At 26.2% G+C, this 28,000-nt stretch overlaps 1 protein-coding gene across 3 annotated transcripts; it reads right to left on the bottom strand.

Moving 5' to 3' along the window:
- Position 1: 1 nt before the first annotated feature.
- On the bottom strand, positions 2-27,796 carry LOC107438725 (golgin subfamily A member 2). Of its 3 annotated transcripts, none has more exons than XM_043042415.2 (23): positions 27,541-27,796; positions 24,862-25,002; positions 22,960-23,009; positions 21,280-21,396; positions 20,596-20,809; positions 19,148-19,343; positions 18,083-18,189; positions 17,381-17,439; positions 17,218-17,278; positions 15,653-15,820; positions 14,496-14,603; positions 12,302-12,389; positions 12,010-12,104; positions 10,484-10,702; positions 9,707-9,820; positions 7,986-8,135; positions 7,773-7,898; positions 6,218-6,353; positions 6,065-6,135; positions 5,548-5,650; positions 4,636-4,742; positions 3,661-3,799; positions 2-1,935 (listed from the first exon to the last, which is right to left on the bottom strand). In XM_043042415.2, exons 1-23 carry the CDS (start codon positions 27,589-27,591, stop codon positions 1,721-1,723), a joined length of 2,835 nt encoding a protein of 944 aa, XP_042898349.1. In that variant the 5' UTR covers positions 27,592-27,796; the 3' UTR covers positions 2-1,720. The 3 variants fall into 3 exon arrangements, with proteins under 3 accessions (XP_042898349.1, XP_071035997.1, XP_042898392.1); XM_071179896.1 differs by lacking the exon at positions 27,541-27,796 and adding an exon at positions 27,222-27,431; XM_043042458.2 differs by lacking the exon at positions 21,280-21,396 and having other exon boundaries at positions 27,541-27,672.
- Positions 27,797-28,000: the final 204 nt, after the last annotated feature.

Here is a 28,000-nt window from a genome sequence, read left to right as displayed (position 1 = left end):
ATTTGAAATATCTAAATATAAATCTTTATTTATTTACATAATATGCTTACACCATCTAAATATACATATATTAAAAATTCAAAACAATAACAAATTTAGACAAGGTTTATTTAACATATGGCAACCACACATTATATTATGCAAGTCAATAGATCAAACAATTATTACGTACATAGGTGTTGAAATAAAATAAAAAACTTCATTCAAATATTTTTTTAACCTTTTTGAAGTAGTAAAAACCAAGTGAATCCCTTTTTATTGAAAGTGAATGGTTAATGGAAGCCAGTTCTTAACTTTTCAAAAAAATATATTGAATTAGATAAAGTACTTTAAAACATGCAATAACTTATTTCACACGAGAGTCCAAGATACAAATGCGTTACAAAAGTAGTACAAGAAAAATATCACAATAGAAGGCCCCTATTTCACCATATTCCTCTTAATAAACAGACTAGAAATAGGATATTTAGTTCACAGTTGCATTATGTCATCAAGAAGCTGTTTTAAAGATATTAATGTAACTTTAGCAATTAAATTATGTAGCTAGAAAGTTAAAATGAATATAAATTTTTTCAGGTCTGATATGGAGATTATTGTAGAGATGAGATCAAAGTTTTGAAAAGAAAAAAAAAAGTCTAATGTGCATTAGTGTAACTTATAGAAAACTGAGTCCCGATAATCCGAATCTTAATTAACAGAGCCCTTAGTCTGAAGAGCAGCACAATAAATAGTGAAAAGTAAATAGCCTAGGAAAGACCATCTTTAGCAATTAAAAAAACAATTCAGAGTGCTTTTGTAAATTTTTTTTATAGATTTTATATCTACAAACATCATATGGTATTACAGCATCAGCTATGATATCTAGTATTAAAGAAAATGTCTCAGGCAATGTAATACTGGAATAATTCAATTAACTCAAATACTTAGGAGTATGTAATTAATGGATGGTTCTAAAATTATAAAAAAATACTTAAAATCCTTCGGTATTAGCTATTTTGCTAAAAATAAATGGACTTTACTTAGCAAAGATACATACACTAAGATATGTGCAAAGCAAAAGTAAATGGATAAGAGGCAAGAGGATGGGCTCAAGACAGAGGTGCATAGAAAAAGAGATTGGAGGCCTTATATGCCAGCTAGTGCAAAGAGGATAGATAAAAAGGTAACTTTTCAAATTAAAATGGTTTACATGTTTGATTGTTATCTAAATATAATTTATTCCCTCTTTAACAAATTTCATAAGAATCTACTAAATGTAGTGCAATTCAGTAGATCAATAAGTTTATTTAATAGCAAGAAACTGACTAGGATTAAAGGGACTGCAGTGCAATTCAATAGATGCTTGTATCCGCTATGCAGAAACTAAATCAATAATTGCACTTTAACCTACTGGCCTAATATAATAAGCGACATATTTAATATTCAGTAAAATCAATTTCACAAAGAATAAATAAAAATAACTTAAGAGCACTTTTTTTTAAAGAAAAGTGGAATGTTTTTAAATATGAGGTAAATAAAGTTTATTTCAATCAAAATGATGGCAGAAATATTTAAGAAACTTTTTGATCTTCAATATTCCTTTCTTTTGTCTAAAATAAATTAAAATAAAAAAAAAATTGAGGAACTAGCAAGTATAATGAGTAATGCAGCATTTTTATATGGGCATATAGCTGAAAAAGTTTAATTTTAGTGCAACTATAATAAAATGCATATCCTATTTTCACACTGTTATTAGTCTGCCTGAACATACGGGACAGGGATGAAAACTGTCCAAAACAGGTTTCTCTACTAAATTTGTGGTCTCTATGTCTGAAAGCAGTTTTATTATTTTTTTAGCTGTGGCATCAGGCTTGGACGTGTCTGAGTCAGAGGAATCATCATCTTCAATGTCACCATTTAAATGTTTTTCACAAATGTGATCATGCGAGTCATGCACTGAAATAAACAAAAATTAAAAGTGAATAGTATATTCAGTTCTTTTAAAAAAATATTATAAGATATTAGTTGTTAATGTATAGAGGCATTATAATCGATTTTAGAATGAATAATCGGATTTTCAAAATTAATTATTTAACGCTTTAATGATATTGCATTGTAAATCACACTTCAAACTTGCATACGATTATTTTCCTGCATGACAAACTAGTAGAATGTTTAAAATATGCAAAAGTCCTCTAAGTATTAAAAAAAAAATTTAAATTCAGTTTTGGTGTGAAATTAAAGCATTCTTTATTCCTTTCTTCTCTTAAAATAAAATAAAATAAAAAACGATTAACCAACTTTAAGAAAGTTTGCATGGTAACAAAAATCTACACATTATTCATTGGTTTATATTAATACAAAATGTTATGCTGAATTATGAAATAAAAATGTGGGGTTGAAGAGAAAGCAGATTAGACAGGTTTGCATAATTATTAAATTTGTAGGGTTACAGATTTCATTTTTCAGAAATTTTCTTTTTTTGTTGTTGCTACAAATACCTGGTAACAGTTTCAAGCACGCTTAAGCCACAAATAATTATGTATTAAACACAAGACTATTCAATATCAAATAAAAGTAAATAATACCATAATTTTTTCTAAAGTAACTTGTAATTCAATCAATAATTCCTGTTACTTTTGATAACAATTTATAAATCACTATCTAAAGAATTTATTTATTAATAATATTCAAAATAAATAGTCTCATTGACAATATTTATTTATAGTAATCATAGAGTTGATAATTTTTTTTCTCCCAATTGTAACAATTTCAGCTTTCGTTCAGATATTTAAAATGAAGTAGATTGTTTCGATTATTTAGCTTATTTATGTTTATATCAAACCTCGCTATTTTGGATTTTAGGTAAAATTTTTGTTTTCTTCATATTTTTTCTTTACTTAACTTTTGAAGATATTTGAAAGCACAATACCTTAGAAAAATGGTAAAAATTAAGAGGTCATTATATTAAATTTAAAAAAATAAGGCTAGATAATTGTTAGAACTTCTATGAAATTCACCTCAAAACTTTAAAGCAATCAAGTTATGCGGTTACAAGTACTGAGCCAGTCATTTAAAACTACACATTGGTTGGTTTTTAAAATTTTATTTAATTACAGTTTAAACTGATGAAACCCAAATTAGGATGATGCTAAAAAATTTTTTTAGCGTGAATTGTACAACAATAAAGATATTTAATAAAAATTTAAAAACAGACAAGTGTATGCTGTTCAACAGTTTTTCAAAAACTGTTGATTGCACAATCACAATGGTGTAACTTTGTCAGAAAAAAATTAATAGAAAATCTAAAATACTTCATACTCTGGCTCAAATTCTGATTGCCTTGTATTTTACATGTTTTAAAAGAGACTGTGAAATGGAGTAAATATCAAACAGTTTATTTAAGAAAATTAAATAAAAGCGTGCTTAGTTAAGTTTGATTGGGAGGAGCAAGACCTCTTTATTTATTTATTCTTAGTTTCATCAAGTTTAAACTAAAAAATTAGTTTTATAGTAATTAGTTTTTATCCTTAAAAGCTTGAATGCAACTTTTTAAATACATACAGGTTGTAAGCATAATGCAAATGAACCATGTAAAAAAAACCAGTGGTTTGAAAAGATTTTTTTTTAAACTTCTATTTAGCTGAACAAAATTATTTGGAAATTATATTTAATACTTACACAATGCTTCATGGCTATCTGAGATATGTGGCATATTGATAAATCCTAAATTATCATTTAATAAATGTGGGTTAGACTGGAGGTGCTTTCTTTCTTCTAATAAACGCATGACAAGGTTTTGCAATTCGCCTAGTTTGGCCTGTAAAACATATCAAACTTTTGGTAACACATTCAGAAACACATTTAAATCATAGTAAAATAAATTGGATTACTATTTATTATTTATTAACATGTATGTATTTATTATTTATTTCTAACTACATTTATAACTCTTGATTTTTCCACTTTTAATAAATATTAATGCTTTGAAATTTCAATACTTCTCAATTGTGATAAAACATAATATATGAACCTTTTTTTTTAAATGGTGATGTATGATAAAATAACAATAAGTGAATAATTGTATTTAAGCATGCTTTCTGTGATCAAGTTTTGATTTTTGATAAAAACTATATAAAAAATATTATAAAATTTAGGAAATAAGAGCAAATAAAATTTTAACGATAGAAAATAGGATATATTTTGAATTAAATGTGAATAAAACTAAATATATCCAATATATTTCGCACAGAGAAAAGTTTTTGTTTATAGAACAGAAATTACAGTTCTTTCTTTTCTGCTTCATTCACATTTAGTTTTATTCAAATTTGAACCCTTTTTCCCCCAACATCAATGCTTATTTCACTTCCCTTATCAATTTGAAAAAGATTTTTTTCTTAAAACAACAAAACACAACTTTTGTGTTAAGTTTAAATTTTATTGTGATTTAGATCTTATTTACTAGCCAATAAATGTGAGAATAAGCAAAAGGTAATTCTTTAAGAAAAATTCTTTGAAATGAATAATAGATGAGTATCATAAGTAACTAGAATCTTTGCCAAAATAATAAAAAAAGGGGAATAAAAGAATAATTTCTTCTCTTAATCATCATAAATTATTTATTATGTAAAAAAAATTTATGTAAAAAAATGTGACCTTTAAATCTTCTCTGTCTCTTGCCAGTTGTGCAATATAATCATCTTTTTCAGAAGCTCTTTTTCGCATCAAGCCCCTCTGAATTTGGTACAAAGCTATGTAATCACCTGCAACATTATCAAAGAGATAAATTACTTAAAAAAACATCTGCTTTTAACCTTAAAAAAAATTGTAAAACTAATATTTGGCAGCTTTCACTAAGTTTATAAACATTAAAATATGATTTGATACACTTAATTTTAAGATGCTGATTAACAAGAGTTTATTAAAAGCAGAGTCTACAAATCCAGAGCCATCAGTTGCTATAGTGCCTAAAAATAGTAGCTAGAAACCAATATTTTAATAAAATTTAACACAAAAAAATGATATGTTAACAGCATTTTAGTTAGCAAAATATAGGGTGTGCCTTAAGACTGCAAAAAGTTACTAAAAATAAGAACGAACTTACAAAATTAAATGCAATACAATACATTACATGCATACAAATACCACGTTTGCAAAACTTGCATTATAAGAATCAGAGATAAAATTACTGTGTCCAAATTATATTTTACTAGACTAAATAAACATAAATGAACTATCTCTTAAAATGTTAAGGCAGTTTTATAAAAAAGTAATAAGTTTAGCTTTTCTGTTTTTTAAGACAGTAAAAATTAACAAAAATTTTGAAATAACAATGAACTAAATAACTAAAATACGTAAGTTTTGCATTCAATTAAAATATAAAGAACTACAAAAATTTGAATTCCAAATGAAATAAGAAGTTCGGCACTTTAGTAACAGCGATTAGATGTCAAATATACAGATAAGTTGCTGATTTTTAAGAAAGATAATTTTTCTACAAATTACTCAGAAGTGCATAATTATTAATTGTCATTATAATTCAGTAAACTTCATGCAAAAATTACAAACCAATTGTATCAGTTTCTCCTTGCAATTGGAGGACTAAATGTTCTAGTTGTTGCCTCTCATCAGAAAGTTCAGCAATTTTACTCATAGTCTGTTTAAACCTTTCCTATATTGAATAAAAGAATTGCATCCAATTATTTAGGAAATTTTTAAAAAATAATAAGCTTTCTTTAATATCTTCAGCATAAATATGATCCAAAATCTTTAGGCCGACAAAATTAAAAAAATTTAATAATTTTTTTTTTAAATATTTAAATGCAATTAAAGAATGCTACAAATTACTTTTACTAATCAACAAAAGCCAAAGATTTCTTAAAAATCTTTTTACAATCTTTTTTTAAACTTATTTTAAGATAACAGTGAAGATATGAACTCAGTTAAACAATTTTATAATCATACAGTACATACATTAAGAAGAAAATAATTAATTGCTTGCAGAAAGAATCTAGGAAAACCATTAAATATTTAAACAGTATCTACAGTTAATTACTAAATGATAATAAATAAATAAATATATTACTTCTAACTGAGTCATGGCACTTCTCATCATTTCATAATCTTTTCTGGATACAACATTACTTTCTGTGCCATCTATGAATAAACATAAATTATTACAATGACATTTTTTGCCAAGTGATACTAATCACTTACCAATGAATGCATAATAACTTACCCTCATGAAACAAAGTTTCTTGTTTCTTCATTTCTTCTTCTAATTGTAATCTACTGACTTTTTGTTCTTCTAATTGTTTCATCATTTGGTTGCGTTCCATCTCTAATTGTCGCACAGATGCGGATAATGATGCAACCTATCAGGAAAAATGTATAAATTATCGCGATAAAATAAATTTAAAATAGTATATTATAGATAATAAATAAAGAGAAAGAGGACATGGGATAAATTCTAATAATTAAACAATGTACAACACAATTTATTTAAATGTAAGACATTAAGGCATTATAAAAATAAAAAACATTTTAACCTTTATAAATTCACCATCTCAAGCATATTCAAAAACACAATATTCTCAAAATTTATTAAATTATATAATATACAATTAAAGAGTTACACAATACTTTTTGAATACTATAAATAAAACATGCTTAAATAAATGGAAATGTCTTAATCATTGAGAGAACAGTCAATTACAAAAATCTAAAAGTTAACACAATGTTTCAAAATAAAGTATTTAAAAATTGAAACAAAAAATACATAGCTGAAACTCAATATAACAACTTCTGTTAATCAAGAAAAATTATGATGAGAGTTAAATGAATAAAAAAAAATAAAATAAAAATTCTAGCGCATTACTTCAGACTTTTTTGAAAATTGATGTTATAAAATAAATTTTGAAAATTCCGTAATATATTATTAATAGAAAAACGTTACTTTATTTAAATATACAAAAATGCATGTGCATCTTTGTTAAAGACATTTATACAATAGTTAAGCTAAGATTGAATAGCTAGTAGCAAGTGCGAAAATAAAAATCTACTGACTGAAAAAAAAGCCTACTTTAAATGTACATTTAAGTAAGAATATAATTCTTAAAAATAAACAGCAATAACCTAGTAAAAATAAATCATGAAATTAAAAATATTGAAACTAAATAAAGAGAAATAAAACTAAACAAGAAATACAAAACAAATATTACTTATATGTGAATCAAAAATAAATCTTAAGTGGATTCACATTTCACACTAAAGGAATATAGACTGATAAATTTATTGCTGCACATGGAAACAATTATACAAAAATAATAAGTTTAATGAACATATTTAGTATATCTAGTAAATTGTTATAAATGGGACATAAGTTATGGAAACTCCATCTCTTTTTCAGTGATCTAGTATAAAAGTTTAGCCTTCTCAGAGATACGAAGCCACACTTATTGAATATTATTGCTTTTATAGTTATTATTAAGTAAACTTAAATGAATCATTATCATCATTGACTTTTCTTTTTTTATCTATGTTATTAGGTTAAGTAAAAATTGAAATTATACAATTTAATATAAAATTTGCCTTTTTAAATTACTTTTTAATAAGTATAAACTTTAAAATATTTAAAAAATCATTCTAATCAGTTGAGCAACTCCCCCTCCCCACAAAAAAATAAGGTGGTGGTTGCCAAGATTAAATATTTTCTGCTTGGTGGTTCGTGAAGATCAAAAGATGTATCATTACACAGAAAATTAAATATATATGTTCCAGAGTGTTACACTAACCAGATCATTACGCTTAGAGGAATCTTTATCTTCTCTCTGGTTTTCATCATCAACAGTAATTTCAGCTTGCTTTGCTAAAGCCATGCGTAAATCAGAATTCTGACTAGTCAAAGCATTTATTTGTTCCTTTAAAATAAACAAATGAGAATTTATCACATGACAAGTCCAAACATATGAAATTTAAGATTAAATATAAAAAATTTTTTTGTTTACCTGTGCTTGATGAATTTCACTTTGAAGCATCTCAGCCAAGTGTCCTTGAGCTTCATAGTGCCTCATTCTGTCTGCAATCTGGTTTTGTTGAAAAATTCCTTTTGTATTTGATTTATGGAGATTTTGGAGCTCAGATTCTTTTTGTGCCAGCTACAAAATAGAAATACAAAATCTGTATAACAGGTCTCCAACTTATTGGGCAAAGGAAAAAAAGCCTACTTATTAACTACTATTATAACTATCAGAAAGATGTTGTAATACACATAACAACAAACATAAGTAAAGATACATGTTATTGTGACGCATATTATAATAATAAAAAGGAGTGGCAATCATAGATAGTAACTTCCCCCAAAAAAGGCGGACAAAAATGAAATGCTTTTGTATGTTTGGTTAATTATTGCAGTAAAAGAAAATGTTGTTTTCATTATAAAGTAAAACTAACATTATCCGTCCTCCAATCATACAGCATTTTGGTTAACCGATAGTTTTTTTGCTGCCCATTGAAAAGGTTTTGACAAAATTTTCATCATTATTGCAGCTTTTGTTATCAAATTAATGATGTGACGATGAATCCAAAATATCCCTGATTATTCGACCCCAGATTATGTAACACTTCGATTAACTAACACCTTTTTTGATGCAGGTTAAAAAGTTTCTGGCAAAAACGTGTCATCGTTATCACAACTTTATATTTTCAAACATACCCCTGGTCCTGAGAGTGTCGGTTAATTGAGGTTCTATTGTATTTTAATAAGCAAATTTCAAATCCCAGTTATTGTTTCCAAAAGTAGCTACAACAAGCCATATGAAGAATTTTAAAATTGGTGGTTAGCAAAGTTAAATAAATTAAGCATATAAAAAAAGTTTATGCACTGAGAGATAGACATGGGAAATTGTGTAAATAATGAAATAATAGTACGTAAAAGAACTGAAGTAATATTTTTAAAAAATATTATTTTAATTCAAATAACATTATGATGTAAAATTATGATGAAAAAATTATGATGCAAAATATTTTCGATTGTTAAATAATTCTTGGTTATGTTTCTTTGTTAATCCAATAACAAATTATTACATTTCGAAAACCATCGTTCGGAGTGCACATTGTTTGTAGACATTAGCATACATCTGGATACCCTTAAAAATGTCATTTTATCAATGATCTATTCTCTATAATGCTTTATTAAATACACATTATCAATTTTGAACCTTCCAATATGAACAAATTTCCATTAAATGATAGTAATAATTTAAAAAACCTCAAAACTCTTAATAATTTTCTGCAAATCATAGCTAATATTCAGGAAACCTCCTAAATTCTAGAAAGAAAAAAAAAAGATAAAATCCTGAAATCATATAAAAAAATTGTACCTTGAAAAAATCTGCAACTCTAGTTTAATTAGGTAGCATTTGATTGATAGTGCAATTATTGACATTGGCATCAGAAATGACCAATATGTAAACTTTATAAATGCAGTAAAATTATTATTTTTTTACAGGAAAAATTCCAAAACAAAAGATACTTTGCCTGAAATATATACTTTTTTATTCAATTAAAATAGGCATCACCTAATAAAACAGAATCCAGTTAATGCAGATAAGAGATAGTCTCTTTGACAGTCTGCTATAACAAGTGACAACTGCAATAAGCTTTACGAAAGATTTAACTACTATTTATTTTAACACTGACGAATCTCAGATACATTAAAAAATCTTACTTGCTCTTGCAGTTCACGAAGTTCATCTTCTTGCTGACTTAATCTTTCACCAAGCTCTTTAGTTCTATGCTTTTCTGAGTCTAACCTTTCTGTAAGCTCTAGTTTGTCATTGCTCTAAAAATGTTCACAACAGTATTGTTATTGTGTTGGAAACTTTATTGGTATATTTAACAATAATAGGGTAAATGAAAATTACCAGAACAACTTTGACAATCAATATAACATGTAAAAAAATATCATACAAGAATAAAACTTATGAATAAACACATGAAATATATTTAAAAATATGTGAAGCAATAAGGGGTAAAATACATAAAAAAGAAATTTTATCTGTAATTTCATAAATGCTAACAGAATAGTTTAGCCATCTTATTTACTTCAAGATAATTCTTTGTCCAAAAAAATTCAAGTAAATTACATTTCAAAATAAAGATGTCCTTTTAAAACTAAATTATGTTTGTTCTGAAGCTAAAAATTATTATATTTAAAAAAAAAAAAAAAAAAAAAAAAAAAAATTNAAAAAAAAAAAAAAACAATATTTAGCTCTAAAGAGGTATAGATATTCAGTTAACATAGCTGCAGCAATAAAAATAAGTCAAAATTGTAACTTAAATTAGAAAATGAAATCTATAAACAGTAAATCTTTAGTAATCTATAATTACTAGTAAAAATGTAAATAACAATTTGCAGTGAGTGTAAAATTTTAATAATAATTACCACCTTAAAGGTTAACTTGAATCAATGAATAATATCAAAAAATAGAAAAGAGATAATAACCATTTCAACAAAACCATTTTGAAGCTCTTCTAGCTGTTTCTTTAACTCCCTATTTTGAGTAACAGCTCGACTGGCAGCAACTTTGTCACTCTGCATGGTTTCAACCAAACGATTTTGATCTACTTGATCATCTTTCATACGAGCAAGGATTTTTTCAAGCTCTACAACTTTTTCTTCTAGTCCTCTAATTTGATCACACAGACTTGAATTGGTAGCTACCTGAAATTATTATAATAATTCATAAACAAATAAAGTTGTCTGTGTAATAGAATCCTTTTAAAATGGTAAAGCTTAATGTAAGTAAGAGAAAATAATTTAAATAAACTTAAATATACTAATAAATTAAATAAAAAATAATTAATGACTCTAGAACTTGAAAACAACTAAGCAGAATTGTTCATAAAAATTACACTGCAATAATTTTTAGAAGCCAATAGAGTGTGACAGAAAAATTTCAGGGCTCCTATTTATGTATTAGGGATAATCAAATGAATCAGAGGTTATTCATAAAATGTATTTAGAGAAACTCAAAAGTATTGCCTAAAATTGTCAAGGAACTTGCCCCTTTACACATTATTTAAGCTAAGTTATACTCTTAAAAAAAAACCTTAGGCTGCTACGTGGACCAGTTACACAAGTACATCTCCACTTTGTTTAAACACTAATTCCTCGCAGCGCTTTTTCTTTCTTTCAGCTCATTGAAAATTTGGAGGTCAAGAAATGTCAATGCAGTGGGTAGTTCAAAATACTGCAAAGTTTGATTACCTTTCTGAGTTAACGTTTGCAAAAATGACTAATCATAAACTCTAACTCCTGGAAAACTACAGATAATACTGAAATTGGTTCCTTCATTACATGTCACTTTCTACAACAGAATGAAAGCGGACTGACAACTGCTCCGTTATCGTTTCTTTATCACTGCCTGAGTAAAAAAGCTCACAAGATTTTTTGTCACACAAACAACTACATTTTAAGCTAGTCTATTTTTTTTTAAATAAAATCATTTTCGTTTAATGGTCTCTGCCTGGTTATTTATTTCATATATTGTTTTCTATCTATTGAAATGAAGCTTAAATCATGCTTCCTTTAAATGTCATAATTATCAATTATTTGATAGTTAGACCTAATAACTTTATTTAATCTTATTAAATATGTAGTACAGAAAATTTTCATTAATTAGAAATTGTTATTAATTTACAGTGAGTGATAAATGCAAATTAAAGAGGTAATTAGTACATTCAGATTAAATTGTTTTTTGTGTTTTAATAACTATTCTTAGTGATTGAGTAAGTTAAATAAAATGCTATCAGTTAATTTACATAAAATAAAGGTCCTCAGCCTTGTTAACTTGCCCGCCTTGAATCAATCAGGCATTAATTATAAATTTAAATATTGAGATGAAAAGAACATATCAAATATATATTACATCAACAATGTACAAATGAAAAGCTTACTTTGATTGTAAAAATAGTTTATGCTCTTAAATTATTAATAGTTTATAAAGAATTAAATAATGTCAAACACACCTCTATTTGCCATTTTTTGTTCAGTTCTTCGTTATGATTCTTTAATACTGTTATTTGTAATTTTAGCTCAGCTGGATCCTCTTTGCTTAAAGCTCCTAAAAAATAAACATACTGATAATAAACAACTTTGTCAATTAATATAACTAAGCTCAAAGTCTCAAAACTGATAAAATTTCTACCATATTAATAACAAATACATAACAGCACAGTTAATTGTCATGTTATATATTTGTAATTTAAAAAAGTAGCAAAATAAAAATTTAGTTTAATATTGAATATAAAAAAGGAATACCTGATTGAGCTTTATGAGTTTCGAGTGATTCTTGAAGCAAATTCCTTTCCTTGGACAATTCCTCCTTTTCATTTCTTAGCTGCTTTAGCTATAAATGTAATTTTAAGAAACAAATTATTAATGCTATTACCATAAAACTGCCAAAAAGCAGGTAAAAAAATTTCATGTAGATATTATAAAACAAGCTTCGTAGTGGGTCAAAGAAAAAATCAGAACATTTTTTGGAACAATAAATATATATCAGACTACTTTTAAACAAGTAATATAAAAATAAAAAAAATTAAGTCAATTCCTACTCGGGTCTTCAAAGAAAATTTTTATTTTAGTTACTTTTTATTAAATAATAAAAATTTTTTTCTCCCATATAAAATTAAAATTAGTTAATTTTAATTAATTGAATTTAATGAAAGAATTAATATTTGAAAAAACTGTATTTACATCAAGTATCATCCACTACAAGTTTAAAAAATGTATTTGAACATGAGTGGATGAATAAAAAGTATTTTATTAACGATTGAAAATTTGAACAAGATATATAAATATATATAGGGAGAGCATGAACTAATAGTAGAAATTGGGGAAAAAAAGGCCCGTCGTCTCAGACTACTACAAAAGTACAAATTTTATGAAGTGGACCACACATGATACCACGCAATGTTCTTTATTGAATTTATCTGACACAGCGAATATAAAATGATTAAATATTTAAATGTGTGCAATAAAGTATTTTTTTTGTTCAAACAGAGCTATAAGTTAGAAATTATCACTGATGTTGTCTTTAAAATATGTGAAAAACTGAATCGTTTATAGCAAAATTTAAAACAATGACTATCGCTTAACCAATCAGAAAATTCCATTTCATCTTTCGCTCAGCCCTATTTAATTAATGAATTAATATTTGAAAAAGCTGTATTAACATCAAGTGTCACATGCTTAAAAAATGTATTTGAGCTTGAGTGAATGAATAAAAATTATTTTATTAACGATTGAAAATTTGAACAAGATGTGAGGAGTGTGTGAACTAATAGTAGGAAATGAAAAAGAAAGCAACAAATTTCAAAAAAGCATAATTAGCTTACTTACTATTAGAACTATTTTAACTACTTAATTATCTACTTAATTATATAATATTAGCTACTAATTAGCTACTTAAGAGTAATAAAAGCAAATTTAACCACAAAATAATAATAAAATATACTATTTTTCATTTCAGAAATATTTTGTTTCGAACAGAAAGTTTTAACAGTTTCCAGTATAATTTTATTTAATGCTGAATAACTCCTAATAGATTCAAATCAATGCATGAATAATTTTTAAAGTACTGTTTTATTAAAAAAAAAGAGAGAGAGAGAGAATCAGTATCCATGAGATAATATTCTCTCATATCAATATGAAATTAAAATTTGTAACTAAGTTCAAGAGTCACTTAATTTTAAAATAGGGTTTCAATAAACTTGAAATAAAAACACGGTGAATATGAATATGCCATTTAACATTCTTGTACAACAGTAATTTTAATGGATGATCCTCCAGTCCCTCATTAAAAAATTTTGTGAACTCCTGATTGAAATCAATAATTCATAAAATCACTTGAAAGATCACTTGATTTTGAATCATTTAAATAATTGTATAACTACAAAAGCTTATCCTACAAGATTTGTTAGGGCATTGCATAATAAAAAACTCCCAAATTCATAAACATAAAAATTTGACAATATAAAATAAGTTTCGTTTTCATAGAATTGCAGAAAGGGTTTAAACAATGAATCATGCAAATATGGCAATAAACCTGCATGAATCTTACTAATTAACAGACAATTCCTTAATTGGAACTATCAAACTTTGTGATTTCTACTAGTATTGTTAACTAAAACAAAAAATGTTGGATCAAAAATCTAAATTTTTTGATTTTTCAATTTGATTTTTTAAATTTTTTTATTTGTACTCAGAAAATGGGACACACACTAAAATCAGGACAAAAAGTTAAAAATCAGGACAAAATATTTCTTACCAGGAAAATCAGGAATATCAAGAAAAGTATGAGCCCTTTATAAAGATACCACACATATGGAGCAATAATTTTGTTACATAAACAATCAGTAGTCAACAAGTGCCATCTTATTGATAACTAATAATAAAAAATAAAAAAATTGACATAAAAAGATTAAAACAACTTTCAAAAACAAAAATCTACCTCATCTTGTAAAGAAGCTACTTTCTCACTCAATTGAAGAACATATTGTTGATACTGGTCAGCCATTGAATCTCGCTCGTTCATAAGTTTATCAACAGATGCTTTTAACTAAAAAAAAAGAAAGTTTAAATGAAATAAGTAGATCAAAATATACGGTGGATTGGTAATGTTACTGGTTTTATTGGAGCTTTAATGCTTTCAGCATGCACAGAGCAGTGGTAACTGAAAAAGGGTACAAGTCATCTCCAGCCATTCAGAATTTAAAACATGCATTTTCGTAAAACTTGTTTTTGTCTTCCCAGCAAGCTGCCATGCTGCGAAAGATGAATTAACATCATATTTTGTGTGAAACTGAGCAGTGTCACAGTGGAAAAAATTTTCCATCAAAAAGAAGGCTTTTGGTGGTGATTGTTTATCAGAATGCCAAGTCTACTGGTGACACAAAGATCATGCAGGAACAAAGCTCATACTTGATTGCCATCAATAACAACCACCATCAAAGATTTAACACAAGTAATTAAATTTTTCAAATCAGACTGTAGTTTTAACGTTTGTTTGATGGCATGAATAAATATTTCAAATTGTCCAAACTGTACATTGATGTTGTTTGTAAACTTCGTCAATGACAAAGGGCCTAGCCATGCTGTCCTTTTTTAGACCATTTATCTGATAGATTCAAAGATACCAAAGGTTCTCCAGCTGTTCTCAAGTTATGAAATGACTTTTCTAGACTTCTTGTTTCGGCACTTAATAACTACCATGAAAGAACATTTTTAGGACAACTGACAAAGTCAAACTTACATTTTATACAATGGACAGTTGTACATATTTCCTTTTATACAATGAGGAACGTATCTCAGTATTTAATTTTCATCAATGCCTATCGAACAAATTTTCTTAGTCATGTTAGTACTAAGGAACCAGAAAAGATACATTAAGACAGCTTCAATATCTCATTAGAAGCGATTTATAGATGAAGGAGGAAACTATTTTAATGTGCTGTAACAATCACATCAATACATGTTTTATAAATCAACACAGTGACATTACTTTTAAGACAAACTTTGTAGTGGAAAACCAATTTTCAACATGTAATTAATAATTTTGAAAAAGTTTAACTATTTAACAATGAATAAAAAACGATAAAAGATACTTACTAAGGAAACTTTCTTTTCAAGATTTATTTTTTCTTGAAAGAGTTCTTCCAACTGATTTCGATTTTCAGGAGTGTTACTGTCAGGAAGTTGCTGTGAATGAGATTCTGCTGCTGACAATTTGCTTCGACAACCCGTAAGCTCTTTTTCTAAGCTTTGAAGATCTTGAATCTATTTTTTTTGGAATAAAATTATTTCATTTTCAAATATACAAAGTCAAAATAAAATTGTATTTTTTGTTGTTGCATAAGTAAGTTATTAATATCAAGTCTTAAAAACATGTAAACTAAACTCAGTGGAGCGACAGCCCATAGAGGGCCAAGGCCTACTGTGCCCATCTCAGTTTTCTTGACCTTGGGCTCTGGGGTGCATGAGCAGATGTCCATAAAGAATCATAACCATAATCATTGTCTATAAAGAATGGTGACTAAAAAGGTTGGTATCATCTTTCTTATCACTTTCCAAAACAGAGTGCAATACTGTTGTTGTTGTCGGTCATTAAGGCAAAAGGCGCCTGATAGTTCTTGTTTTTAGTGGCGCCATCTGTGGCCAAGAATTCAACTTCTGCCACACCCACTCATTTATTCACAGATCGTAATTTTGACCTGAACCAAGGATCGATCAATATCCAATTCAGTACCCCCAGAGGTTTCATTTGTTATGGGAACATGGAGGATGTTGTGACCTGACAGATTTCACGTGCACTAGTCACCATTTACAACACAGGGAGTCTTCGGCTGGTTGAATTCGAACTCTTATTCTGCAAAACGTGAGTCCAGCGACCTGCCTACCAGGCTATTCCGGTTGAGTGCAATGCTGAATCGGTTAAATGAAATTTCAGCAAGATGTTCATGCCATCGTTTTACAGTTTTTAAAAAATTTATTTATTCATTGAACTACAGGACTTTTTTTTATAAGTAAAGCCTAGTTTTCAAAGGTAATTATAACTTGAGTAATCTAAAATGCTATTATTAATAATTAAATTCTTTTTTATTATTATATAAACTGATTGGACTAAATACAGAAATAACTAGCAAAAAAGTTAAGAGCATTTATACAGTTGGGATTATATCCACTATGCTTGTTATCCCGAGTATGCAACATCATTTAAGCAGTAAAACAATATTTATATAAAAAAATAGCATAAGATATTGTTTGATCAAAAAATTATATTTTGTACCCAAGATAACAAATTCCTGTATAAACCAAATATGGTGTAAGTACAAAAAAGAAAAAAAAAATATTTCTAAGTCATTTAGTTACAGTGAACCTGTATTTACATTAAGAAGATAAATTCTTTAAAAACAATATAAAGACTGGAAGAGATTTAAAGGGAACTTTTCAAATTCACCAGAATTAGTGGTAAATAAAAACTAAATATTAATTAAATATAAATATTAATAAAAATTTCTATCTTTAATAAAAAAACTAATATCTTTAATTATACAAACAACAAGTTTCCCATAGCCATAAAACATTTTAAAAATTGAATTTAATAGCTGTCAGACATAATAAATGAACCATAATTGAAATGAAATTACAAACCAAAAATAATTTATAAGTCATACTTTTTTATTCAACTTTTCTTTTAATTCTGAATTGGCTGAACTTAAATCTTCATTCGACCTACTGAAATAGCAAAAAAAAATTTTTCATTATGCATTCTTATTAGAAAATATAAGAATATATTTTTTTTGATTCAGCATGGAAAAAATTATCTAATTTTCTTACCTATATTTATAAATTTCAGACTTTAATCGGTCCACTTCCTTGGAAGATTCTTTGTTAATCTGGAAAATAAAAATCATGTAGCAAAATAAAAACAAAGAATTAAGAGATATTAAGAATCAATCAAAATTTTGGAAAAGTTAAAGAACAGTCAATAGTAAAATTTTAATAAATATCTCAATATTTTTTTCACAAACTCAGTCTCAAGACTTTGTGTCTTAAATTCTTAATGCAGAACAAAAACATATTTCATTATTTATTTCAATAAAAAATATGCTCATTTAAAGATGAATTTCCTTACGCAATACAATACAACATATGCAATTTATTTGAACATATTTTATTTTCAGCAAATACAATTTTAACTATTTTTACAGAATCATTAAATATTTTTAAGAGCATTCATTTATTCAAGATTTTTATGAGCATTCAATTTATTTATTTTCAAGAGCAACATATTTCTAGGATCATAATAAACTAACAAAATATATAAGAAATTATTTTTCTTTAGATCTAAGAAATTTAAATTTATTTGTGTTATTAATTATTTAAGTTACACAATAAAATAAACATTTATTTAACTCATTAGACTAAGTGTTTAGAAAAGTTTTTCAATTTTATTCCCTGCATAACTAAGACTAATAAAAATATTAATTTAAAACTTGCATTATTCACAAGAACCAAAAAATTAGTTTAAAAATGTACCTTATCTAATTGTTGGTATGAACTATTTACAGCTGCCAATTCTCTTTCAAGATCTGATGCTCTTTGCCTAGAAGCTCTTAATCTACCGAATAGCTCTTCTACTTCTCCTAAAATGAAACAAATTTGTTTACAGCTTTAAAGATACATATAGCAATATAAGTAATTACTTAAAAAGCTACATCCCTGAATTGAGAAAACTGACTAACTGCAATCGCATTTTTAATTACTGAGCTGAGTAATTCAAGCATTTAATATTACTAAAAAAAATATAATTTTAAAACATGTCATTTCAAATTTTTTTAGTTGACACTCAACTTAATAAACTAAGACAGGATTGGGAAAAAGACTTCTTAAGCAAAAACTTCAGGATTTTTATTTATTTATAACAAAGTTTATTTATAATCAAAGTCAAAGAGAAAATAATTTATGTCCAAAGTAAAAAATTATTAAACCAATAAAAAGCTTTTCAGAAAAACATTTTGACTATTATTATTTTCTATAAACAAATAAAAAATATCTACTTTCATTTGAATAGCATGCTTAAATATTGCTTTACAACAATATTTAATAAGCAAATAAAATTTTTATATAATGTACATCTACCCTAACAAAGTAACTGCCTATTAGAGAAAAGAATTAAAATATGAATGAATTTAAAATAGTAGATGATGCAGCAATAATAACTGTTCCAATTTGTAAAAGTAGCACTGCACAAGGAGGAAATTTTTTAGCAATAAAAAGTATAAAAAGTTTAAGCCTTTCCCTTTAAGATTATTAAGAAAAAAAAACTAATAAATGTACTTTATCAATCTGGCGCTGATAATATAAATATAGTTATTACAAGATCTGAATCGTTTTCAGGTTATGTAATTAGGAATAAAAACTCACAAGCAATAATTAAAATTGCATTTACACTTAACACAGAAAAGTTTCACAGGGCTATACATGGCATACATGGGCTATAACCCTTTACTATTACAGTCCTTTAACAATTTCTATGCAATATTATAAATTTGGAGAAAAATTTAAAGACTAAGGAATTTTATTATTAAAAATTAGACATACCTGCTTTTTGTTTTGATGTTTGTTGGTTTAAAGAAAGAGTGGACTGAAGTTCAGTTTTTTCAGCCACAAGAATACCTATGGTTTGAATATGGACATTAAGTTGATCTTTTAAGCTAACTTGCTCTTTATGAGCTTTCTCCAAAACTTCTTGCTTTTCTTGCTCAAAAGATTGGGTAAGGCGCTTGTTTTTTACTTTCTGTATAGTGGAGAGAAAAACAATATATCTTAAGCAGTACCATAAGTACAAAAATTTAGAATTGAAAAATAGCTCATAAAACATAAATTAGTAGTTGACTAAAGACACCCAAGAAATTAAAATACTAATTTTTTGAAAGAATGATTTATAATTTGAAATAGAAAAATAGTTTTATTATTCATATAGAAACAACATGTTAGCTTAAACTTAGATATATAACTGCTATAAAAATTTTTTTTTAGATAAATTAAAAAAGTTTTAAATAGTTGGACAAATAAGATAATAATGTAAACAAAATACATTAATAAGATTCTATTAAAAACAAAATCTTTAAAATCTTGAAATATTAAAATCCTTTAAGCATAAAAGTTGTAACTGATTTCAAAGGCTTATCTTCACTAGCATTCATACATTGTAAGAGGTTCCCAAAAGGTATTCTGTGTACTTTTTTTTAAAAATGACTTATGAAACCTGAAATTATATTTAATCAATAATCTATTTATTATTTATTTAATAAAATAAATAGAAAAATGCCAGTGGGAAAATATTGCAATTATATATTTTTATTCAAATAACGATACATATTGAATCAATTATATAAAAAACACGCATTTATATAATAAGTTGCACTAGTATTTCTCATTCAACTTTCCAATTCCAAAATTACAAAACTAAAATCAACAATAAAGAAATGTGTTTTCCTGATATCCTTTCCCAACGTTTTAACAGTTTTTTGTTTTCATTTTAATGAAAACTGTAATGCTGCAAGTTCTGTTCATTTTCAGTTTATGTGTTTACTAAAAACTAATTTAGAACTAGATCAGATGCCCTGCGAGTTCAATTATCTGACGAAAAATCTAATTTTAATACTGCTTCTAATTAAACAATGAAAAAAGAATCATTTTTACAGATTAACTCTTTTCAAAATAATTAGTAGTTCAACTAAAATAGTTGCAAGTTTGGTTATTACGTTAACAAATATTAAAGATCTTTATTTTATGATTTGGGGTTCCGTTAAAAGTAGGGTGATCATTTAGGGTTTCATTATTTCCAATTATGTAGCTAAAAAAGACTGTAAATCATTGTACTTTAATTTTTGTTTTTAAACCTAAAAAGTCAATAAGTAATATCTTGATATAATAATTATGAATAAAACTTTTATAGAGAAATTATGTCATAGTATAAAGGCTAAATAACATGAGCCATTAAAATACATATATTTCAAATAAACCCAATACAAGTTTATACTTACAAATTCCTGTAACTGAAATTGCAGTTGATCATTAGATTGCCGCAAATTATTGACCAATAAAGCTAACTCTTGATTCCTTTTTTCTAAAGACTGGCTTTCTATATTTGGGGATTCTTCTCTACTAATATCACCATTAACAAAAGCATCTGTTTCAGACATAAGTCCATTAACTTGTAAAGAAATCTGACGAAGACTCTCAGTTGAGGACAGCTCTCTAAATAACAAGGAAATTATTAGAAATAGTAAAATAAATTTAAAAGACTCACTGAAATTTTTTTAAAAAATAAATCAAAGTATCTTTGATCTAAGACACAAGGTGCAACATAAAAGGTGTTTAGTAAATAGCTGGAAGAAAAGTCTTTCCCTTTAGAATAAAAAAGTTTTTCTAAGATTCCATAAAAATGCATTTATCAAAAATAAAAAAATATCAGCAGATGCTTAGACAATATTTAGCTTATTAAAAAATTTTAAAAACTGAGAAATTTTTTTTTTAAATTAAAAAACAAACCATTTTAATTTCCCCTATATCAAAATTATGAGTAACAATGTATTAAATATTTAAAGAAATATCTAGATAGTTCATGTAATACAAATACAAAAATTTTGAAATAAAAATTTTATCCTTTAGAGATAAGATAAACAAAAGTGCAAAATATTCATTCAAATAATAAATGACAAACGTACTTTAAATTGTTTAGCTGTTGTTCTGACTTAGACTTTTGACTAAGGTTTTCACTCTGAACTGATTTATTAATATCTTGGACAGAAACACTTTCATTGAGAACTGAAATACTTGAACTTCTGCAATTTTTATTCAAAATTTCAATAAAAATTAAAACATTTCACAGATCAAAAATATATAATCATACAGAAATAAGACAAAAAGTAAGCAGAATCAGTATTGTGTAACCTACTATCTGATTTTAACCTCCGGCAAATTTTATGCATAATTTTTAAAAAAGAAGATGTGGTATCAAACTCGCAATTTGGATATAACAAGTCACAGTTTAGAAAATTTACTAGATCTTTACTTGGGATATTTAAAAGGTAAGTGGCAATGCAGAGGGGAAAGTTTCACAGTTTTTAAAGAGAAACCTCTGAGTTTTTTGAGAAAATTCAATTATTATGCTGCGCTATGTCAGAAAAAGCTGCTAGCATCTTCAATTACAAGCATTTAGCAATACTTATTTATAGTTGAATTTGATTGATTAAATTAAATATAAAATTTTAATAACACAAGATGTAGATGCCTGATAATATTTTTAAACTGATCGCAATAAATTGATAATTATAATCAGTAAAATTTTTTTTTTAATTATAGGTATAAAAGTCAAAAATAACTTCTTTGCTCAAAACACTGTCATTTTCTCTAAAATCAATTAGTTGCAAGGTAGATAAATGATTTAGATTTGATAAAAACTTACTTTATCTTTAAAGAGAATCATTTTTGATAACAGCTTAATATTTTAAATATAAGAAAAGTAAATATTTCAGCAATGAATTTGTTTGCATGAATAATTTTGTGTAACTGCATAGATTTTGTTCAGTAACTATTTGTTTTTAAAAAATATTTAATATTCCACCAAGTTTGTTGAATTTAACTCGACTTAAATTTATTATTTTCAAAGACAGAACACAATTTCAGAAAGATGGATGAATTTAAAAATAGGCATCAATTTATTCATTTCAAGTAATAACTTTATGAATTAACAAAGTTTATATAAATATAAACATATAGGAGAATTCTAAATTGAATATCTCATTCAATTGCATACACCATATGCACTGTTTTTTAATTAATTTCTGAAAAGTTACTAAGGTCCATAAATGTCTGAAACCAGGTCAGTATATCATAAAAAGTTTTTTTAGAAAACTAAATGAATAAAACTTATAAATCATATCCTTAAATGCAAAACGTTTTGCATCATAAATATCTATATTCTAAAATGAAAGCTTCATAAAAGTAAATGACTGAAATAAGCATTTTTGATTACTGAATTTTTCAAACATTTACCAAATCATATTCGGTTTAAAGATAAATTTTTTCCATAAATGAATAATAGCAATTAAATTTCAGGGGGATTACATCCAAAGTCAAATTATAAAAAATTAGACAATTTTTATAGACTGTAAAAAACAGTTTTTAGTAAAAATAAATAATCTCTTTTATCAATATTTTTTATATACCTAATAACCTGGTATTTGTTATACATATTAATATAATCTATAAATTTTACAAACAGCAAAAGTAAATAAAATATGAAAATAAAAATTTGAAGGATAATGATAAATATTATCATTTCAATATTTAATGAATATAAGTACATATATTTTTATAGGAGAAACTGAAAGCGAAACACTTACTTATTTTTTGTTTGCTCAAAATCTGTGCTAGTGGTTTTACATAAAGGCACCTGGAAAATATTTTTATAACTTCGTAAGAAAAAAGTTATTATCTATCATAAATAAAATCAGTGTAAGTTATTAGTAAGAAATTTATTTGTAAACATAAACAACAACAATCCAAAACATATTCAATCCATTGTAAATTTTATGTGATACTAAAAAATTTTAATTGTTAAAAATGGTGGGAGGTCATATCAGAATTCATTCTTTTTTGTATTTATGGATTTTTTTTAAAATTATTAATATATAATTTCAAGTGCTCTTCAGGGCATCAAAAAATAAAAAGAAAAAAAAGAAAAGAAAAAAGAAGAAAATATTTAACATTAATAATATTTTTTCAATAGCCCCTCAAATTAAACGAATGATTCTGTCCTTAGGGATAATTCAAAGGCAAATCCAATGTTTCCCTGATGATTTGCAACGTAATGCTTATAATTTGGAGCAGATTTAAATTTTCAAAAATATCCTTTCAAAATATTTCATTTGTCTGTGAGTTTAAATTTAGAAAAAAAATAACAGTCAAGCTAAGTTTTTAATTTTCATGGCTATCAAAGTTAGGTTTCACATCGAATGGAGTATATTTTGCTGAACTTTACAAAATTTCATCAAAAAGAATGAAAATTGTAACAGTTTCTGGTTTATTTAAAAAATAAATATGAGTTTAGAAATAAATATCTATAATGGAAATTTAACAGGGTGCGTAGCCAAATCTTTGAATCAAAAATAAGCACTTTTTAAAAACTTTTCAAGCACTTTACAAAAATTTTCAAGCACTCAAAAAATTCATATTCAATCAATGATATTATTGAAAAAAAAAACTTTTTATAAACAGTTTTAGCGTTAAAAAAAACCCAAAAAGAAACGGGCGTAAATCGAAACAATCAGTACTTTCCCACATCACCGAGTGAATTCAGCTTGAGCCTGAACTCAGAACAAAAGTACCCTTACCCCTATGTCAAAAAAAGTGTTAGTAAAATAAAATAAACAAGAAAAAAATTAAACCAAATTAAAAAGAAAACCATTTCATAAGGATCTGATATTCTCTATCCGAATTGGAGCACTCGGGTTTTGGTTTCAAGTGTGCGCGCATGCTTAAGCCATAACGTGGGTACGACATGAAGTCCACGTGAATGATCACGTAGTAAACTCCCCATTTTTTGTGAAATGCATGGGATCCACCAGATATCACTGCAGGGGAAAAAAAATTATTCGAAAAAAAAAAGCACATTTTAAAAACACCAGCTGAAAAAAGCACCTTTAAAAGCTTTTAAAAACGAAATCCCCAAAAAAGCACCTTTAAGTACTTTTTACAAACGCTATGCACCCTGTTTAAAGTGTTTTTACTATTTATAGCTGACATGTATTTTTATTCAATTTAATTATTTTAAAGAAATTGTTTTGTTTGCCACAAAAAAAAAACTGCTATATAAATCAGTGAAAACTAATCTATATTTTTAAATATGCTCACTAAGTTGTATCACTATGATACTTTGGTAATTATTTTAATTGTATATGTCTGTTATATTGTTATTTTCCCCTCTATCATTCTTCTCTTTAAAAAAAATTCGAAGAAATTCCTTCAATCTGATGGAAGGAGTATACTTTCATATCTGCACCTGTTAACACCATTTGAAATCAGCAAGACTTCAAATATAATTACCTAATTGATGTACTTAGAATCAATTTTATAAGAAAATATAAATGGCTTGCTCAGGAGTGGTCATGAGTTTTACCTTTTGAGATTCTGTGTTTCTTTTTTTATTGTGGTCCATGTGCAATTGCCTGATTGTTACCAAAGTTAAGGAATTACTTTGGCAGAGGTGTCAAAAATGAAAACTTCTCATGAACATTTAAGTTTACCTTTTCTATGGAACTATCAGCAGATAATTTTCTTGGCGTGCTTAGTGATGAATTTCCAGCTTCTGGGGAATCGTTTTGAAGAGGCGATTTCCTTCGTGCAGTTTTCGATTTAGAAGATCGTTGCTGCTGAAACTGTTTTAACTATAAAAAAGAAATTAAATAATTAGAAAACATTTTTTAAAATGCAACATGTTATTACGTTAAACTAATAACGAATAAAATCAGCGTCAAGTATCCAGAAATTAGCACAAGAAGGATAGTAAAAAATATATTATTTATTTGAGCAACATTGATTGATTTCATTAATAACACAATTAATATATAAAGGAAAATTTGTAAGCAAAAGAAATAATAATAAACCATAATATTAAATTGCACTCATCCTTATTCAGGATGACAATTTTAAGATTTGAACAAACTTAAAAGAAATATATCAAGACTTTAAAATTTACGAACTTAATTCCAAAAATTTAAGAGAAATTGAAATCTTCAAAATTTCCAACAGTCTTATAAAACATTTGAAACTACTTTTTAAATTTTCCCCAGTTATTACTACTTTTCCATTATTAGAATTAAAATTATTAGACTATTTTAAATTTAATAAAGGCACCTACTTTCATGGTTTGAAATAACACAACAATAACACAGAAAGGTTATTAGAAATGCACTTGATTATTTAGATTAAAAATAAGAAATGGTGGTACAAGTCTAAGAGGCTGTACAAATTATTAAAAATCATAAAATGACTTTTGCATCTATGAACCAATGCATTTTAACTCATTAGTTAGGTAATCTGTTAAACACAAACTAAAATATTTAATGTGAAGTATATTATTTGAAAAATATTTATACATTAATCAAAATTTTAAACATTATTCATGTAAACATTAAAAGTGTGATAAGTGAAATTTAAAGTGCAATAAAATATTTGACTAACTAAGCAATAATAAAAAACTGTCGATACAAGTTAAGGTGGAAAAAAAGGAATATTCTTATATATTTTAAACACTCACGCGCATTAGGCCAGGACATGAAATTTCAGATCTAAAGAAACTGGATTAAAGTTTTTGCTTGACCCCATTTCACATTTATTAAATGCATGAACAATTTTAAAATGTTTATTGACAAAAACCTACCATAAAAGAATGTGGAGACTTATAAAACAAAACATATTGATTGCAATAAGGCAATAATTAAAATAAGGTCATCCAAAGATTTAATTGTTTTCAGAAGCAAGGATTTTGTAGGTGAAAAATGAGTAAATAAGCAATTTTTTCTCTTTTGAATCTATTTATTTATTTATTTTTTCTTTTGTCACTTGATTTTCAAGGATCCTTTCACAGTGGTCACAAGGGTCTTTCAATTTAAGCGCACATAATTAAATTCAAAATTTTAAAAGCTGAAACATACAAGCTGGAAGAATTTGATTGTCAATGACAAGTAGAAATTCCATGACCAGTATAATGCAAGTAATGAGAAAGTATCACCATTTTGAAGAACTTACTTTATTAATAGCTCTAAACACATCCTGCTCTATTTCTTTTTAATGCGGTGCATAAAATTTAAATAAATAAAAAAAAAAAACAGAACACCCTGAATATATGAATACAGTTTATCTTAAGCTCTGCAATAATAATAATAATTCAAGAAACAGATCTTCCTAAATATGGGTGTCAGAGAGGTCCAATTTTGGAGGGGAATAAAATAAAATACTATCACAATAGTTTTCTAAATTTCACTAAAAAAAAATTCTTAGTTGCTAAATATTTCCAAAAAGATTTATTATATATTTACTACCTTTCTGTTTTTAACTTTGCTAAACTTAAATCAATGATAATTCATGAAAATAATAATTCATTCTTTAATTAAATGACATATTGAGGGGTACTTAATGAGATTTCTAATCTTTTAAGTGGACATATAAAAATAATCTCTCCACCCCAACGGCGTCCATGTTCCTGCGATTGCTAAATAATAGATTAATTAGCACAAACATTGTTTGAAGTTACAAAATCGGACACACAAATGTACTTTAAATTGCAAATTTCAGTCTTCACTATTTGCTTTTATTTCTATGACAACGAAAAATCAATCTTGCACTTATAAATTAAAAAACGTGGTAATATAAAAAGTCAATTTATCCAAGCAAAATTATTTTTTATCACTGAAAGGTGATAAGTAACATACCAATGATTAAAAATGTATCACCATACTATAGCAACTTTACTTATCGTTTCAAAATCTTTAATTAATAAGGTCAGCCCCGTAAACTAACAAAAAAATATGTTGTTTTGTTAAGAGTGCTAGATGATTTACTCAACACGTTAACTTTAGACATATAAACATATATCAATTAATACCTATTAACGTTACTTCCTTGTTTTTTATCGAGGGACATACATAGTACTTTTAAAATAAACACTTTTCAAAGAAACTTAGTAATTGAGAGAGTAATTAGAGTTCAAACAAATGGTATGATAAGCATGAAGTCAGAAATATTTGATTCTTGATAATTTAAAAATATGTCTAAGCGGTGTCTTATCATTTTGTTACACGTCAGGTTTTTGCGCATTTTCTACATCGTCAGGTGAAAAATTCATTTCAACCCATATGTTACATATTTTTCATATATTTGATAACAATTTTAAGCAAATAACATAATTCTATTTAAATAAATACCTTTTTTAAACCAGCAGCTAATTTTTCTTCCCTACTAATTTCATCTGCCATGTTGACAAACTCAAATTGCGCATATCCATTGAGCAGAAAAGGTAAACAGAAACTAGTTAACCCATATCTTTTAAATTAATTTTAATTGAGATTAACTGCCAAATTAAGTAATATTTTTAAAACAGTTTGAGGATTTCCATAAGTTAATACCTATTTTTAGTAACTGATGTGATTCAATTGAGTTCAAATCTTTCAAAAATAATACAATATGTTGGTTTGATTCTGCATTTGAGTCGCGCATTTTTTAATTTTTCATGTATATAAATTAGCAGCAAGACAAGAAATAGCTACCCAATTAAAATAGTGATCCATGAATTTAACTAATTGTTTCAGTCACACCTATTTATTCCAAGTGATTGGTTTGTTTCAAACAATCCAACCAAAAAATTCATTCGCAGTTTCAGAAGAT

This window comes from Parasteatoda tepidariorum, chromosome 1 (assembly GCF_043381705.1).
Source record: "Parasteatoda tepidariorum isolate YZ-2023 chromosome 1, CAS_Ptep_4.0, whole genome shotgun sequence".
Taxonomy (NCBI): domain Eukaryota; kingdom Metazoa; phylum Arthropoda; class Arachnida; order Araneae; family Theridiidae; genus Parasteatoda; species Parasteatoda tepidariorum.
Note: the sequence above shows the minus strand (reverse complement) of the source record. Positions and strands in the feature narration are given on the sequence as shown.